Genomic DNA, 19,438 nt, shown 5'->3' with positions numbered 1-19,438 from the left:
AGAATCATTTAGTATATATTTTTTTCACATTGGATTCTTTCACTTAGTAATGTGCATTTAACGTTCTTTCATGTTTTTCATGATATGATGGCTCATTTCTTTTTAGCATTGAATAATATTCCATTGTCTGGATGTACTACAGTTTATACATTCACCCAGAGAAGGATATCTTAGATGTATTTTTTAAATATATTGAAAACCTGCACTTCTATCTTAGAGTTAAAGTATACTCTACAAGATATTATTTAGATGCACTATGTAATAATTTACATTAGAAGTGTTCTTATGTGTTTAGATGTTTAATTTCAATAATGTAACTTGGTTGTTTTTTTATATAACCCTAATGCAGAAATTGAAATCTCTAAGACCCAATACAGTGAATGTTTAAAACTGGAAATGTTTCATAACCTAATGTTATAAATTCCTTGGAAAATAATACCATCCATATATTTATTCATATTTTTCATTTATTGTCTTATATATTTATAAAACTCAAAGGTATGTATATTTAATAATTTCATAATAGATAGATTAAACAGTTTGGAATTTCAACAAAAAATTTGTAAAATATTAATTGTAATTTTATCCTATATGGGTGGGATTCAATTTTGTAATACAGTCTTTAAGAAGAAGGTATTTTTGAGGTACCTGGGTGGCGCAGTCAGTAAAGCATCCGACTCTTGTTTTGTCCCGGGTCATGATCTCAGGTCTTGGAGTTAGACCCCACCTGGGGCTCTGCACTCAGCAGGGAGTCTGCTTGTCCCTCTCTCTCTGCTCCCCCCCCCACTCACATGCACACTCTCTCTCAAATAAATAAACAAATAAATAAAATCTTAAAGAAAAAGAAAGGTATTTTCTATTTGTGCAAAGAATTCCATTTTCTATATATGGAACAGCCTTTTAATATTAACAGAAAAAAAGAATTTGGCCAATTAATGGTTAAACCAAGGAACTAAAATTTAAATTATTCAGTTCTTTGACACTGGCTAATGTCTGTTTTGGTCATATTCATTTCAATCTAAGAAGTTCTTTTCCCATAAGCCAATAAAAACCTTCATTATCTTTTTTTTTTTTTAAGATTTTATTTATTTATTTGACAGAGAGAAACACAGCGAGAGAGGGAACACAAGCAGGAGGAGTGTGAGAAGGAGAAGCAGGCTTCTCGCCGAGCAGGGAGCCTGATGCGGGGCTCGATCCCAGGACCCTGGGATCATGACCTGAGCCGAAGGCAGATGCTTAACGAATGAGCCACCCAGGCACACCAAACCTTCATTATCTTATGAGAAATACCTAAATCACCTTCACCAAAGAAAACTGAACACATATCATAAGATTTAAACTTCATATGGAGAAAGTATAGAGTTAGTGAGATAAGAATAAATTTCAAAAGAGCAGTTTGAATAAATATGACATAAAATATTTTATAGCTCTTTCTTTTTTTGTGTGTGAAATGGTCAATGGTTTCCATTCAAGCACACTTAGCAATTTGAAATGTCAGTGTAGTTAAGAGCATAGGTATTCTGTTGTGCAAGGACTTTAGATATTTCACAGTCTCTCGTGGTTTTTTGTTGCACCAGATTTGTACCAACACTTACAAATATTCGTTTCTAAATTTTCAGTTATTTGAAACATTTATCAAGTGTGCTGTTATCTATAAGTGTTTAGCCAACTTTTTTTCAAAATTTAGCACAGCTTAGTTCTTTAATTATTCTTCTTACATTAAATATATTATTTTAACTTTTTCTGAGACTGTGACAGGTTTCCATCAACACTCCCATAGAAAAATAATAACTTTATATTTTATTTTATTTATTTTTATTTATTTATTTTTTAAAGATTTTATTTATTTATTTGAGACAGAGAGAATGAGAGAGACAGAGAGCACATGAGACGGGGGAGGGTCAGAGGGAGAAGCAGGCTCCCCGCCGAGCAGGGAGCCCGATGCGGGACTCGATCCAGGGACTCCAGGATCATGACCTGAGCCGAAGGCAGTCGCTTAACCAACTGAGCCACCCAGGCGCCCAATAACTTTATATTTTAGAGTGTTTCTTTTTACAGGGAATTGTTCTCAAAAGATAAATATTAAAACCTTAAGGAGGATTGTGTAGATTAAAAAAAAAAACAAAAAACGGTGTGAAGGTGATGAGCCTCTTGCAATGTCATTCCACTTAAAAGTATACAGAATAATTATACATAATTGTAAATATACATTATGCAAATGATAATATTATTTTATCTTATACAGTGTCTATTTTTAAAATATATTAATGGACACTAATTATCTAATGTTGATTCAATCACTAATCACATGTTCCAGGCTGAGTCTAACTACTTCCTCACTGCTTCAAACATCAAGCAGAGATTGACAAGCCTGGGTGCATTATGGAAATGGGCATGGAATAAGAGAGAGGGAAGACTGAAAGACATTCCAAGCCATAGCCCAGGCCTCCACTAGCTCCCTTCCTGCAACAGGTTCTACTTTCCTCTCTATGTATCTCTAACAATTCTCTACCACCTTTTGGGGAAAGATCACACTTTGGAGGTTTTGGTGGTGATGGTGGTGGTAGTTGATTTTGGTTTGGGTGATTTATTTGTCTATCTACTCAGTTTCAGGGTCCATTATTTTTAACTTCTTCATTTTATTCACTTAACTCCGACCTACTTCAATCATCCTCAATATCTTAACTCTAATATTTGTATATCTATGCTAATTTCAAAACATACCATTTATTTTCATACATTTCCATGTTTGCTCATAGCATGTTCTGACTGAAATAAACTCCTTTCATCACATGGAAAGTTTCTCATTCTTCAATACCTTTCGAATATTGTCTTCTCGATCATGTCTTACTTGACCACTAACTACTAAGTTATATGCTTTCCCACCTATCTGCTCAGGCTACATTAATTTTTACCACTAGTAAAGCAATCAGTTGCACTGCATTTCAGTTTCTAAGTTACATGTCTTATTCATCTCTCCCAATTCATATGAGTCCCCAGAGAAGAGAGTCTTTTGCTTTTTTCATATTTTATCTTCACAACTGCTTGATAAAACTGTTTAATAACATTGAGCTAAAATAAAGGGTGATCATGCATTTTTGCCCAATTTAGCCTTGGGCAAAAATATTTCTGTAATATCAAAGGACTAGAAAATATTTTGAAAAGATAGTTAATTTATAATTCTGTCTTTGTAAACAAACATATATAAGAAAAGACATTCTTAGGAAAATGTATAGAGTTTTATAATTATAAATACCATTTATATAATATACATGTTTACAATTCCTTTCCCATTACCAACCAAATATCCTCAATCAGCTAATTGTCTTGCCCCAAATCAGATAGTAAACATAAATGAGTAAATAGATAAATAAATAAATAAAGTCTGGTTTATGGGTGCTGCCCTCTTAACCCACATTCTCTCAAATAATACTTCCTAGTAGGGAGAAGTGATTTGAAGGGAAATTTTGGATTATCATTGAGTTTATATATATATATATACACACACACACGTATGAGTCTTACATATATACATAAAAATAGTTATACATGTAAGGAACATTTTAACATAAGAATCAAAATAACTAAAGAATAGAGACACAGTGGTAAGAAATAGGTGATGTAAAATACAATCTTCACCCTCCTCCCCCAAAGAAATTTGGTAGTAAGCAAGCAACCATCTACATCAATATTGCTTAACTGAGTATACCTAGAAAAATCATGACCATCTTATTAAAATGTACTGAAAGCTTGAGGATTTTAAACACATACAAGTAACAACAGTAGGCTTTATTAATATATTTGAATAATACTGAAAAATTATTCATGAATTTTATTTGTAATATATAAAATCTGAAAATTTCAGGGGTACCTGGGTGGCACAGTAGGCTAAACGTCCAACTCTTGGTTTCAGCTTAGGTCATGATTGCAGGGTCATGAGATCGAGCTCTGCATTGGGCTCAAGCTCAGCGTGGAATCTGCATGAGTTTCTCTTCTCTCTCTCCCTCTATTACTCTCCTCTCTCCCTACATGCTCTCTCCCTCTCTCTCTAAAATAAATAAATAAATCTGGTTTTTTTTAAGATTTTATTTATTTATTTGACAGAGACATAGGAAGTGAGCACAAGTAGGCAAAGCGGCAGGCAGAGGGAGAGGGAGAAGCAGGCTCTCGACTGAGCAGGGAGCCCGATGCGGGACTCAATCCCAGAACCCTGAGAGCGTGACCTGAGCCCAAGGCAGACGCTTAACAGACTGAGCCACTCAGGCGCCCTAAATAAATATTTTTTTAAAAATCTGAAAATTTCAACCTTTTAAATTAATGTGTGGATCCACAAATTGTATTATCAAGGATTATCAAGTTTTAATCTCTGACATGAACTTTTATAATTTGTTTTTAGATTACTGAAAGAGCTCCAATGAACTCAATACATGTCCCTTTAATACACAGCAAATTACTTTTATGTGATCCTAAAAATTAAAACTTTGTCAGGCTGGGCACAATACACTTATAAATAGTGCAATTTCATACAATTATATACTCCTTTCATGATGGTAACTTTTCATTTTTTATATATTTGTAAAGATTTTGAATTTTGAAATCCCAAGATTCCTTTCCCAAAATGCAATCCCTTATAAAAAACTCTGCAGTTTTGTTTTCCCTGGTAACAGTGCCTTTTCACAGCCATCACAGATATTACCAGCATTACATACTTTTTTCTTTTCATTGTTCTTTGAAAACTGCATGCCTGATAATTCATGCTGCACCTGCAGAGTTTTCATTCAGCTAGTTCTCTAAGCAGTTAAATATCTGAATAATATGAACTTGAGTGAACTTAAAAAGTTGCTAATAAGTGCATTTTGTCAGGACGCTGAATGATGTAAATGCTTTCATTATCTTATGAATAGTAGAAGCTGTCCAAGAGGGAACCAAGGTATGACAGAGAAAAGATTAGAACACAAAAGAGGTACAGTCTTTATTTTAAGGAGGAGGTTTTGATTCACATGGCAATAATCTGTTGAAACTTTCAATCTTATTTTTTATTTCAGTGAAGACCAATGTGTGTAAAATGCACAAAATAACCATAACAACAAAAGAAATAATAATGATAACAGCAACAAAAAAATCTAATGGTGAGGTAAAGAAGGCAAGTGAATTACAGAAGAGAATATCAAAAAAAAAAAAAAAGGATATATTCTTATCCCAAACCAGGCAAAAGTCAATTTCATCTATCAGAGACAATAAGAGAATTTTTAATAATTCTTTTGCTTTCATTTATTTTAACATCAATCTTACAAAGATCAAGAAAGATTTTCATTTGACATACAGAAGTATGGGAATGACCAGAAAGATAACTTGTTATATGAATAAGGGACAAATAAAAAAGGATAATATTTAACAATGTTGAGTTCTAGTCACAGTGAAATGCACATCTAAAACCACAAGAATGAAAATGATCTTAAACCTTATATGTTAATGAAGATAATTTATCAAAAACAACAATAAAATCATTTGTAAAATGTAAATATGTATTTACAATTATTTTTATGCATCATAGTTCATAAATGTTAGCAATATTCAAATGTTTAAGCTTCTAAAATCTAGGAAGGTTTTGGGTAAAAGTAGAGAAGTTCTATTTTTTTAAAAGAAAATACTGTAAACAAATAAAATAAGAAGTTACTATAAACAAAGTGAGCATAAAGTAATAAGTATAACAAATGAAATAATAATGCATTTATGCAGTTCTTTGGAACTCCCAAACCATTTTCATAGTATGATTCTCAAAGCATATTTTAGCTAGGATACATGAGAATTATTACCTACATTTTATCGATAATGAAACAGAATAAAATTGTAATTATGATTTAATTATATCTAATTGCAGTGTGTGAGCCACAAAAATGTATGAACAATACATTGCATTGTTTCTATCAAAGTATAAATATGTTATAAAATATTACCTGTTTATAATTTAAATGAAAAACATATATCTTAGGAGGGTACACTCCATTTTTTTCTGGGTGTATGGGGAAGCAATAATAAAAGTAGCTTAGAGGGGATGAAAAATATAAAATCCAATTAATAGTGGCCCTTGAGTTTGCTATTTGATTTTAAATTTTTTAAATTAATGGAAAATAGTATTTTTAATCCTCCTTGCTGAGGCAATTTGTAATGATGTTCTCCTTCTTTTTAATTAATACAGTTTAATGGGTATTAACCAGACATTGGAAACCTCAGAAGTCCAAGCCTTTGTTTCAAACAGGGAAATTAAATATGAATCAAAATGGAATGGATCCATCAATTCAGGGATGAACACCAGGCACCATAATGCAGGAGGCCCATGGTCATGACATAGAAGAGAAATGTGGTATTTGGAGAAATGGAAATAGTGTGAGACGTTGTGCTCAGATTGTAATATCATTGGTTTTAACACTTCCCTCTTTAATAGTGAATTTTATAATATGAATAAATCAAAGCTTACTTTTTTAAATTTGTGATTACACCTACCAAGTTGACCTGAAAGTCATGTGTGTTTTTTTTCAAATATATAAAAACAGATATTTGTAATGATTTTTTCTAAATACCTAAAATATATAAATATCACATTTACACATGCCTGAGTCCCCATTTAGTTTAGTGGAGAGAAGACTATCAAATCCAAAGACAAATTTCACATGATTTAGGTTCTGTTTAGCAGGTCAGTATTCCCAGCAGAGAATAGAAAGTCTTATAAATGCATAATAAGACATTTCTCTACACAACTCCATGGGTTGGAAAATACTATTTTCTTTCTTGACAAGTGGGTTAAGGTCAAGAAATGTAAAGGCTGCAGCTTTGTCTGCGCTGGGGGAATGTTGTGATTAGACTTTATTTTTTGTATTCCCATCGTTTTTGAAATTGTGAAACTTATTAAAATTTGTATAACTTTTAAAAAAATTATTTTGTTGAACAAGTCTAGACCCTTGTCTCATTTCTATACTTTTGCTCTCTCTGCTACACTTTTTTATTCTTTGTTAATTTGGGGGATCCTAGGAGAAAAATCACAAAACATAAATTTAATTTACCAATTTAAGATAATTCCCAAGTCTGTAAGTGACAGGTGGTTTTTGAAAACAGCTCGTCTAACAACACTATGAGAAACTGTGTGAAATCCTTAGGGATGGTAGTTGGTTTTTAAATTAGTGCAATGTCTTTTTTTTTAAGGATGTATTACCCTAGAGTATGCCTTCTATAATGCAAGATTACCATAATCCTGGTGAAAGCGCTTACTATTAACTGTATGCCCTAGTTAATATAAAAATTTTACTCTTTTGTTCTTTGGTTGTGTTAATGAAATGAAATGAAACTTTAGGAACTTGTACTTCGTAAGTAGAAAAGGACTTAAAAGGATGTATAAACCTAAAGATTTATGTTAATTTTTATTAGTTCGATTTTAGTACATATCATACATATGTACTACACTAATTAGGCAGTACTCAAGGAAGGTTTGTGAAGCATAAATGGTTTGATAGTCTTTTTTTTTTTTAACTATGCAGCCACAAAATCTTGAGATAATCCAGATGTCTGATTTTAAAGTAGCTGACCATCGTGGCTCAGATGGAGCCCAACTGCAAAAAGCTACCTGCTTCACCTCTTTTCAGATAGGACATATATGTGTATAGATTTACACCTAGATTTTCCATAGATCAATTGATGTTTGAAAGTGTGTTACTCTGAGCAGGATGAAGGAAGAACATACAAGCAGGAGACAAGTATACCTCCTGCGTTATTGGAATATATAGTACCTAGCGATGTTATGAGAAACACCAAAAGGTTTTTGAATGTCTTCTTGTTTTTCATACACTGTTTACTTACTGATACTTACGAATATCTCTCATGGAAATAGCTACCACTATTCTGAGAGCAAAAATGAAATCTCCATTTTTCGGACCTATTAGATTAAAAAAATTTTTTTTTTCTTCATGTTTTTATTACTTTTCCAAGTCTGAAAGTCATTCTCAATCTATTTGGAGAAGATGATATGTACACATAGAATAATAGGTAAATAAAATACTAAAATATCTAAGGAGTCAAAAAGCAAGACCAGTTTTATGAATGTAGTATACAGGTTTTTGAAAAACTAGTATTATCAGTTGCAATAAGTTTCACAGAAAATTAATTCAGTGTTTTAGTTGTGAGTTAATTTCTACAACAGAAACGTGAAAACATGCATGTGACAAAATTTAAAATGAAGTTCTCTTTTCTTATTTTAATGCTTTGATTGTATGTATTTATTTCAGTTAAGATGTAATTACATAAAGGTCTGGGGACTTGTATTGATTCAGCTTGCCAATTTCTAAATCTCATGCGACGGAAGGTCAGGTGGGAGGAAAGTTACAGAAATTCAGTCAGCCTGATTCTCCTATTTGCTTTCAATAATAAAATATATACCAAAAAAATAAATGTTTAAACTTTATAATTCCTAAATTATTTATTCTTATCAAATTCTAATATAAAATTCCCTTTTTCAAAGAGCAGTACAAAGAGCTAATAGCAAGAATACATAAAAAAATGATTTATATTGTTGTCCATCATTTAAATAGTTGTTCCTTGTCTAGCAGTATAGGGGGAAAAATGGACATTTTTCTGTAAGAAACTACACATTTTAATTTATTTACTATGTTATTCCTCTCGGGGCGCCTGGGTGGCTCAGTTGGTTAAGCAACTGCCTTCGGCTCAGGTCATGATCCTGGAGTCCCAGGATCGAGTCCCGCATCGGGCTCCCTGCTTGGCAGGGAGTCTGCTTCTCCCTCTGACCCTCCTCCCTCTCATGCTCTCTGTCTCTCATTCGCTCTCTCTCAAATAAATAAAAAAACAAAACAAAACAAAACAAAAAACTATGTTATTCCTCTCCTGATTATTTGATGATACACAACATAAATCTAACACAGGTATAAACAATATAAAACCTGAAGCTACATAGTCTTCATTTGTACTGATCTAATATCAAGGGTTATCCTGTGACTTAGGCCACTGCCCTCTCTGGACCTCAATTTCCTTATGTATAAAGTAGAGCTGATAACATTGTTTTCCTATGTGATGGAGTTGTAAAAATTATCATAAAATATCATATATTGTAAAACACACCTGTAAATATTCTGGAAAGCTAAAAAAGAAAAGTTGAACTTAAAATCCTTTAAATGATTGCTATGTTCAGTCTCAATTAATTCAATAATTAAAACTGTAATTGAGTGGGTGGCTCAGTCGGTTAAGCGTCTGCCTTCAGCTCGGGTCATGATCCCTGCATCCTGGGATAGAGCCCTCCCTGCTGAGCAAGGAGCCTGCTTCTCCCTCTCCCACTCCCCCTGCTTGTGCTCTCTCTCTCTCTGACAAATAAATAAAAAATCTTTAAAAAAAAAAACTAACTTAAAAAGAAAGTATTTTCTGTATGTTACTGAAAAAATAAATCATTTTTAGCCCCCAAATCCTAGTAATGTAATTTTATATGTGGTCATGATTTTGTCTGTGAAAAAGCCAAAGACAAATAAGTAAACTTCCCCACCAGAATAAATAGCTGTCAGAAAAAAAAAAAATTAGAAAATTTGGCTTTCATAGTTATTATAGCCTAACTTCATGGATGCGAGAAAATATTAGCATTTAAATACATTCTTAAGCCAATTAAAAAAAAGCCCATAACTTTTAAAAGAAAATTAAATATCTATTACATAAACCTACTTGCTATACATCCTATCCTCTGCAATGACAAAACAAATTTGGTTTTCCATAAAAATAACTTCAAGTAACCTTCAACATTTATTATCATGAGTTTAAAAGGTATAATTTTGTTTCCCTAGGAAAAAAAAAGTAATAGCTATTTTAGCATCAATATTCCTTTACCATAAGGTGCTTTACAAATATAATGTTTCTAAGAGCTTTTCTAAAGATGGAAATGAAGCAGAGCAATATGCTGGTTTAGTGCTAAAAAGGTCACAAATAAAATATTTATCATTTAAAAGTTAACTAGCTAAACATAAGTAAAAATGACTGTATTCTCAAGAGAATAATCAGTGTTTAATAAGAGATCGTGTCCCACCTTAGGGTGCTGATGAAAGAAATATGTTTATAGACTAGTTTAACTTTAGATGGTCTATTTTTTCCACCAAAACCTCATTTCCCTAGTATTTTACAATAGCAAAATAATAGTAGTAGTAGTAGTAATAATAATAATAATACTATTGCCAATACTTGTTAGATTTTTACTCTGACCTGAGCAATAAGTGATAGAGGTATTAAGTACATTATTATATTCACAACAGTCTTTCCAAAAACCCTATGATCTAGTTTGTGATTGTTACTGTTTCTGTAATTGCCCTCATTTTAATAAAGTGGCATCTCAGTCTTAGAGAAGTTAGTTGCCTCACCCAAGGTTTTACAGCAATATGTGATGGACACCAGGTTCAGTGCATTTAAGTAGAAAGCTAGTCTCTTCATACTTAAAAAAAAGGTAAATAAAAGGGTGCCTGTTGGCTCAGAGGGTTAAGTGTCCAACTCTTGATCTCAGCTCAGATCTCAATTCCAGGGTCGTGAGTTCAAGCCCTGCATTGGGCTCTATGCTGGGCGTGGAACTTACATTTAGGAAAAAAAAAAGGTAAATGAAGATCTAATAATGGGCCAGGTAGATCATCATTGATCTGTGGGATTTATTGTCTAGAACCGTTCTGCATGTGAGAAGGACCTAAGTGAAGTGGAAGAGGAGTGACTAGTTTAAAGCACAGGGTTATTGAGTCAATATGTCCAGAGGGTCTAATGCCCAAACAGATTCATATTTTCAACTCCTCTTTTCTGAGCTTTGGTAGTTGAATCATGTGTAGTATATCAAAATTAATTCCTGTGGATTTTGAAAAAAAATTTAGCTTGACATGTAGTCAAAGAAATTTCATTAGGTGAATTGTCCTTATTATATTGTAATGATATATTCAGGTAAGACTTATTTATATATTTAAAAATGGGTAATGGAAGAAAATGTATAAAATGATTTTTAATTGTCTCTTCAGTCTTTCCTCAAAGTGGGTTCATGTGATACGAGAACAGTGCTATGGAAACTAGTAATTTCTCTGGATCTTAGCTAGGCAATTTTCCTAAACTATCACTACCTAAGTAGTATGGTAAAGTTTGATGGGGAACGGAGATTCTGAAAATGGCAGGAAAAAAATTAATTTTCCTCTAACACAATTATATGTTTGTCTCCTGTTTTTCTTTATCAGAAATAAAAGAATTACAATCAAAAGTATACTTGCTTGGGCATGGGAGCTGTAAGTTTGTTGATTCAATACTTAAGGAATTCTCACCTGTAACTTCACGGAGATGCTGTAGAAGAACCTTCATGTTTTAGCACAGGTCAACCACAGAGTCCCTGGGGAAAGTGCCAGGAAACATGTCATGGATAGAATGATTTTTTTTTATAAAACATGTGTTTCCTGGGGGGGGAAAAAAGAGATAAATATAGATGCGAGGCTCAGTCATTCAGTAGAAAAATCAACTAAGAGGTGGTGCCTGGGTGGCTCAGTCGTTAGGCGTCTGCCTTCGGCTCAGGTCATGATCCCAGAGTCCTGGGATCAAGCCCCGCATCGGGCTCCCTGCTCTGCGGGAAGCCTGCTTCTCCCTCTCCCTCTCCCCCTGCTTGTATTCCCTCTGTTGCTGTGTCTCTCTCTGTCAAATAAATAAAATTAAAAAAAAAAGAAAGAAAAATCAACTAAGATTCAGACAGGTGTGTCATCATTCAGCACCAGCTTATTGATTTAAAATAAAAAGTTATATCGATTCCTTTAGATCACAATCTCTTCAAGTCATTATTAAAATATTACACAGAATTTTAAAAATATAACTTAGAAAAACTTTGTTTTACATATGTATTTTTTCAGAAGTGGTTTTCTCCAAACCAAGTCTGCATCTGTCCCTGTCTGTCACTTGCATTACACATCTCTTATATATTTAAGATGCCATTATGATGCTGAGTAATAAATGCATTTTATCATTAAAATGGAGAATTATAATTTTATAATGTTATGTATACAAATGTTAACATAATTGGGTTAAGAATCACTTTAAATAGAGGTGCCTGGGTGGCTCAGTGGGTTAAGCGTCTGCCTTCGGCTCAGATCATGATGCCAGGGTCCTGGGATCGAGCCCTGTGTGGGGCTCCCAGCTAGGCTAGGTGGGAAGCCTGCTTATCCCTCTCCCTCTGCCTGCCGCTCCCCCTGCTTGTGTGTGCACTCTCTATCTGTCAAATAAAGTTTTTAAAAAAAGAATCATTTTGAGTAATTCTCTAAAATTGTCTTATAAGAATCCTATTCTTTTCCCTCTAGATAACACAGTATCTCCAGTTTAATCTCTTTCCATGGTGCTTATTTTTGTGCCAACACTGATGTGGCTGTGTAGTCTACCCACATCTTCAACTACAGTTGTAAAACACTTGATTCATTTTCACTACCACTCTCCTCCTTGCTATTTCTGCTTAATCAGCATATTCTATCCTATTCCCAGTCATCTTTTCCATGGATAATTTCTGTATGACTTTCAGGAATTTCTGCAACCACACATCAAGGAAAAATGGCTCCCATCATCCCCTACCTTCCCATGATAAGCTTCAGAAAGGTCACAAGTACCGGAGCTCTGTAAAAGTTTGCCTCTAGTCTAATATGATTTATTAAAATATTAACTGAAAAAAATACAAGTAAACCATTTATTCTAAAATGATGATTCTCAAAATATTCATATACAGATATTTTAAAATGTGTTCTCTGTCAAAACAAAGTGCTTGGAGCACACATAATTTGCAAGTTTAAGACTTAAAACTAAGATAATTCCATATAGAACATTTGTTTAATCTTTTCTTACAGGAGTTTTGACTGTATTTTCCTTCTAGCAATGTGGTGATCCATTAATGGTTATGACTTTCTGATACAGTACAGTTGGGGATGTGATAATATTCATTATCTTCCCCTCGGGGAATCAAAAAGTATATTGGAAAGAGAGCTACTTAAGAGTTTTTTTCCTAAATAAAGTTTGAAAAAATATTGCAAATCATTCACATGTCAGTTGCTTAAAATATTGTTCAAAAGCCAGAGAATGGCTTCCAACAATTATGAAATAAAATTTGCCAGTGACTATCACTTTTTCCCTGTCTCTTTAGTTAAGATTTATTTTCAAAATAACTGTCTATTTTTTTTTTTTCTAATTTGGAGCTTAGTAAAATTATTTTCTTTTATTTTTTAAGATACGCTTTTTAATGGTCTTGGGCTTGGAGCAGTCATTGGCCTGGGTGTGGCGGCACTCTTGCTAATCCTTGTGGTAACGGACGTCAGCTGCTTCTTTATTAGACAATGTGGGTTATTGATGTGCATCACGAGGAGAATGTGCGGGAAGAAGAGTGGCTCTAGCGGGAAAAGTAAAGAACTCGAAGAAGGAAAAGCTGCATACCTGTAAGTAGCAGACACTCACAGCGCATTACGTTACAGAAATGCTATAGTTGGGAGCCTGGGTGGCTCAGTGGTTAAGCGACTGCCTTCGGCTCAGGTCATGATCATGGAGTCCCAGGATCGAGCCCCGCATCGGGCTGCCCGCTCAGCGGGGAGTCTGCTTCTCCCTCTGACCCTCCTCACTCTCATGTGCTCTCTCTCGCTCTCTTTCTCTCTCTCAAATAAATAAATAAAATCTTAAAAAAAAAAAGTGCTATAGTCAAGCTTGCAGACTTGGTTCAGGGACTTTTTTTTCTGAGCAGAGTAAAGAGCTCAACTCTAAGACCATTGGACACTGTACTGTCTGCTTTCCGATCTTAAGTCTGTATGACCTTAAATATAACATGTTATAGAGCCAAATGCTTTTGAAACCGAACTATTAAAAATAAATCTTAAAATGGGATGCACACAAAAAATAATTAGTCATGATTTAAATAGAATTAGGGGGCGCCTGGGTGGCTCAGTTGGTTGGGCGACTGCCTTCGGCTCAGGTCATGATCCCAGGGTCCTGGGATCGAGTCCCACATCGGGCTCCCAGCTCAGCAGGAAGCCTGCTTCTCCCTCTCCCACTCCCCCTGCTTGTGTTCCTGCTCTCGCTGTCTCTGTCTCTGTCAAATAAATAAATAAAATCTTTAAAAAAAATAAAAATAAATAGAATTAGGAAAAAAAGAAATAGAAATAGAAATATAGACAGTGGTACAAATGTATTTATGATTTCTCCCACCATTTTTCAGTTTATATTGAGTAAAAGAAGGACACCAACAGTAATCTGAGTTAAAAACTGGGGTAAACTGAGTAAAAACATAAATTATGTCAATTCCTTCAAGTGCAGGAGATGACTAAATAGAGGTTTCAAGATTGTATAGCGATGTTATATGTGCTATGCGATACATTAGTATGGATTCTGAACTTAATCTTCCAAATTTTGATCAAAAGATGACTATATGTTAGAATTTGGCACTCTCTGTAGCATCTCATTCAATTAGAATATGAATTCCAGGAAAATACATAGAGCTGAGTACTATAGGGAACTCCTTTGTCATGTGAAAGGGCAACTAAGGGGTTTTAATAATTTTTGTTTGGGTTGGTGGTGTTTTGCTAGATTTGAACCTAATCTCAAAAGTACAATAGGCTCAATGAAAAAAAAAAGTTAGAAGGCACAGGAGAACATGCACACTCACATATAATATAAACACACAATGTTTATGTGTATGTGTATGTGTGTTTGTATACATATACATATGTGTGTATATTAAACCCTGTAATCAAAAATAACTATTCTTAAGAATTAAGAACATTTCTTTTACCTTTTAAATCCTACAGTCTTTCTGTTACATGTCTAAAACATACAAAAGAGTTAAAAGAATTTTATAGCCAACACCCATTTATCAACTACTTGGATTCTCCAAAAGATATTTCATTATATTTCTCTTATCCCATATTTATCTATTCTTCAATCCAAAGTGTATCCGTACACTTAACCCTACACAGTTCAACTTGCCTGGCATTGCATGCAGTTTTGTTAATATTTTCTTTAGGTAAAACTTGCATAGAGTACAATTCATAAAATGTTCTATTTGATGAGTTTTGACACGTTTGTATCTGTATAACCCAAGCCCTATCAAAATTCAGAAACTTAACACCATCCTCAAAATTTCTCTAATGTTTCTACCCAGACAACTCATATTCCTCCCCCTGCCTCAGGCAACTACTAGTCTGATTCTTTTCATCATAAATAACTTTTAGCTGCTATAGAACTTGATAAAAATTGATTCCTGTAATATTTACTCTTTTGTGTCTGGCTTTTTTCATTCAATCATGTTTTAAGATTCATTCGTGGTGTTCTGTTTATCAGTAATTCATTTATTTTTTATTGTTGAGTCATTTCTATTTGTTTTTCTATACATACATTTAGGCATGTAGAGCCCCATGCGTTAATTTCTAGACTTAGCAATATAGGAAAATCCATTCTTCATGCTGCATTTTTGTTTTGTTTTGTTTTGTTTACATCTCCAAGCCTATTTCAATCCTACTATACAATTTGTCTATGACTACTTCTTACGGACTCTCTATAAGGGATATTTTCACTTCATGAGATGCTAAATTAGATAACATACATTTTAATTTAAAAAAATTAGATTCATTTCACAATCAAAATGCCACCTACTTACTTGTTGGACACAGAACACAGCAAAGAACAAAAGGAAATCAGGTTCTGCTTCACACTTGAATGGGATAGTAATGTGTGCCATAGTAAACATAGTGGTATCAATTCACTATCCAGTATCTCCTGCTTTCCTCATTAGAACAAAGTCTACTTTTTAATAACCTGCTGTGTTTTTACATTGTATTATTAACTAAATAAATATATACCAAACTCAGTTCTAGTCTTTTTTCCCGCATATTGAGAAAACCCTGTGTTTATAACATAATCATATATAAATATATTGATTGCTATATTGCTATATTGATTTTATTTATTTATTTTATTATTTTTTATTATTTATTTGAGAGAGAGAGAGAGAGCTGAGATAGGAAAAGAGGGTGAGGGAGAGGGAGAGAATCCCAAGGAGGCTCCCCATGCAGGGCTTGATCTCACAACCTGAGATCATGACCTTATCCGAAACCAAAGATCAGACACTTAACTGACTAAGCAAACCGGGCACCGCCAGTAAGTGTTTAAAGATTACTTTAGCTGCTTGTGAAGAATGAATTACTGGAAGGTTGATAGGTGCAGAGGAAAGATTTAGAATCAGAAAGATTGAGTGGGAGGATCTTGAAATATCCCAGGTAAAAAATGATATTCTTTTGGACCAAGGTAGCAGTACTATAGGCAGATAGAAATGTTTGGAGTCTAGATATAGCTGAGGAAGAGTCAACTACTATTGATTGATTTGGCTTTGGGGTGAAAGAAAGAGAAATCATGTTTTTGTCTTAATTAACTGGAGGGATATTGGTGACTGTGTGCAAAACAATGAGGTATATTCAAGTTCTGCCATTTATTTTTATTTCACTCTATTAATTGGTAGTTTATCCATCAACACTTTGGTATGTAAGTCCTGCTGGGTTTAATTAACCTTAAAGACTTGGGAAGATGAAAACACGGCGTTCATTCTGTGTTTGTTATCCATCATAACTTTTTATATTGTCATTTCCCCTGCTTTGGGAAAATAGTTTTCAACTCTTTTTTCAAAAATTCGTTGTTCGAATTGGGAAGATATTATAGTTTTTTTTTCTCAAAAATGTTACATAAAATCACAATGGGAAATAGAATATAACTGATTTGGATGGACTGGATCTCTACTGGCCTCTAAACATGATCAGAAGTATTCTTAGACTAGTACTTTCATGTTATCACAATTATAAGACTGTGCAGATTTTTACAGAATATGTTAATTACACACTTAGAGTATTCTTGTTTAAAGAGTATCAAGTTCCAGAAAAGAGAAATTAAAGTCAGTGGCATACAGAATGTCATTCATGTAAAGTTCTAGAATATTCCATTATTTGGCTCTTATAAATTTAAATTAAACTTACCTTTATCTTGCATTCTCATCATTTATCTAATAAAAATGGTGAATGATTTGTACTTTATCAAACTATGCTTATACTCTTGTCCGCCCAAGCATTAATTTATGCTAATAAATATTTATTGAACACCTACATAGTCAGGCACTATTCTAAGCCTGAGAGATACACTGTGAAGAAAAGCAAACTAGTCCCTTCCATCATCTAGCTTTTACTCTGCTGGGAAACACGTTTCAGTTAAAAAAAAACAATCAAATGGATGAATAAATAGTTTCTGTTATAAATGCTATTTTTATAAATAAAAAAAAGAAAGAATTTTCCTGGTTAGACTTAAGTTGTAAAGGAACTAAAATATTAAAAACTAATAGAAAGTAATTAGCCAGTGTGTGTGTGTGTGTGTGTGTGTGTGTGTGAAAATGGCTTTTCAATGTACAGAGAGATATCCAAACCAGCCCCCTTTACTGCCAGGTGAGAGAAGGCAAATATATAACTCCAGTCCACTCCAGCCATCCTGACTCACTTCAGGGGGGGAGTCCCGAGAAACAATGGTGAAGTTTAGAGTCCAGGGGTGCAGACTTACTAATGACTGAGGCCTAATGATAGGATTATTGAATGCACCCTCTCCACACCCCACTATTCCACCACATTAGTAAATGCCTATATTTAGCAGTTCCTTCTAACCAGTACATCATGTCCCAGGATCAAGAGGTATACTCAAGGCAACAATCATTTTGAAGAGGTAGACCTAGCATCAGGGCTAGATTCAGAGAAGGCAGGGATGTTGGAATTATCAGACCAAGATTTTTTTTTAAGTATATGATTAATATGGTGAGAACACTATAGGACAGCATGAGAGATGGGCCATATAGCAGAGAGATGGAAACTCTGAAGAAGAATCCAAAAGAAGTGCTAGAGACCAAAAACATCCTAATAGAAATGAAGAATGTCCCTGAGGAGCTTACTAGTAAACCAGACATAGCTGAAGAAAGAATCTCTGAGCTTTGTGGAGATCTTAATAGAAAATACCAAAACTTAAAAGCAAACAGAGGGGCACCTGGGTGGCTCAGTCGGTTAAACATCCAACTCTTGATTTCAGCTCAGGTCATGATCTCAGTGTTGTGATATTGAGCTCCATGTTGGGCTCTGTGCTGGGCATGGAGCCTACTTAAGATTCTCTCTCTCTCTCCCCCTCTGAACCTCCCTGCCTCTCTCTCTTAAAAAAAAAAAAAAAAAAAGCAAACAGAATAAACACTGAAAAAAATCCACAGAAAAAGAACTGTGGGACAACTACACAAGGTGAAACATATGTGTAATAGGAATACCAGAAGGAGAAGAAATAGAGACCGAACAGAAGTATCTGAAACATTAATGACTGAGAACTTCCCCAAATAAATATCTGACACAAAACTACAGATCCAGGAAGCTCAGAGAACGTTGAGGAGTGCAAATGCCCAAAACAAAACAAAATAAAACAAAACAAAAACTATACTTAGTCATATCATTTTCAAACTACAGAAATTCAAAGATAAAGAAAAATTCCTGAAAGAAGCTAGAGGAAATAAATACCTTATCTATAGGAAGCAAAGGTAAGAATTGAATCTAATTTATGTACACATACACACACACACACACACACACTGCTATGTATTAATATGCACATATATATGTACATCTATTATTGCAATGTTTTCTCAGATAGCAATGAAGCTTCAAAAGGTACCTTTTCAGCATGTAAATTTCTGGCTCATTCTTTTTAAAAATAAGTAGTATTCTATAGTATCAATTACCATAATGCATTTATCCCCTTGTCTTTGATGACAATTTAGATGAAACTTTCAATATTTTATCGTATTGAAGTATAATATGCAGTTTGAACTTAACTTTTATATAAATCTTGTTGTAAATGTACATTATGCTCCTAGACAGGGAATGTAAATCAAAACTGAAAAATACTAACAAATTGCCCACAAAATTCTATACTAACTCATACTGTTAATAAAATCAGAGGATATATATTTCTCTATAGCTTTTTAAACAAACATTAAATATTATCAATTTATGTTTATTTTTGTCAATATAATAAGTGAAAGATAACATTTAAAATTTGCATTTTTCTGATCCAGGTTAAGTCTGAGCTTATTTGTTTTATGATTTCTCTTTGGTCACTTTATTTCTTCAGGGAGTTTCTTGTTCATATTCTGTACACATGTTCATGGAGTTATTTAACTTTTCTCTAACTTTTTAATTATATAATATGACCCTTAATTATTTGACATCATATTTGTTGCAAATATTTTCCCCAGTCTATTTCAAAGTTTGAGTTTTGCTTATGATGCCATTAATTATATGAATACTTTCCATTTTTATTTGAGAACCGATGAATTTTATGAATCTTTCTTTCTTAGTGTGTTTTGAGA

At 33.6% G+C, this 19,438-nt stretch overlaps 1 protein-coding gene across 1 annotated transcript in view; it reads left to right on the top strand.

The window, feature by feature from the left end:
* Nucleotides 1–19,438, top strand: part of NCAM2 (neural cell adhesion molecule 2) — a 528,788-nt gene that overhangs the window by 501,774 nt on the left and 7,576 nt on the right. The window contains exon 16 of the mRNA XM_044913789.1: nt 13,253–13,457. Coding sequence (XP_044769724.1) covers nt 13,253–13,457 — 205 coding nt within the window. The remainder of the gene's footprint in view (nt 1–13,252; nt 13,458–19,438) is intronic.

This window comes from Neomonachus schauinslandi, chromosome 1, assembly GCF_002201575.2.
Source record: "Neomonachus schauinslandi chromosome 1, ASM220157v2, whole genome shotgun sequence".
Classification (NCBI taxonomy): Eukaryota; Metazoa; Chordata; class Mammalia; order Carnivora; family Phocidae; genus Neomonachus; species Neomonachus schauinslandi.
Note: the sequence above shows the minus strand (reverse complement) of the source record. Positions and strands in the feature narration are given on the sequence as shown.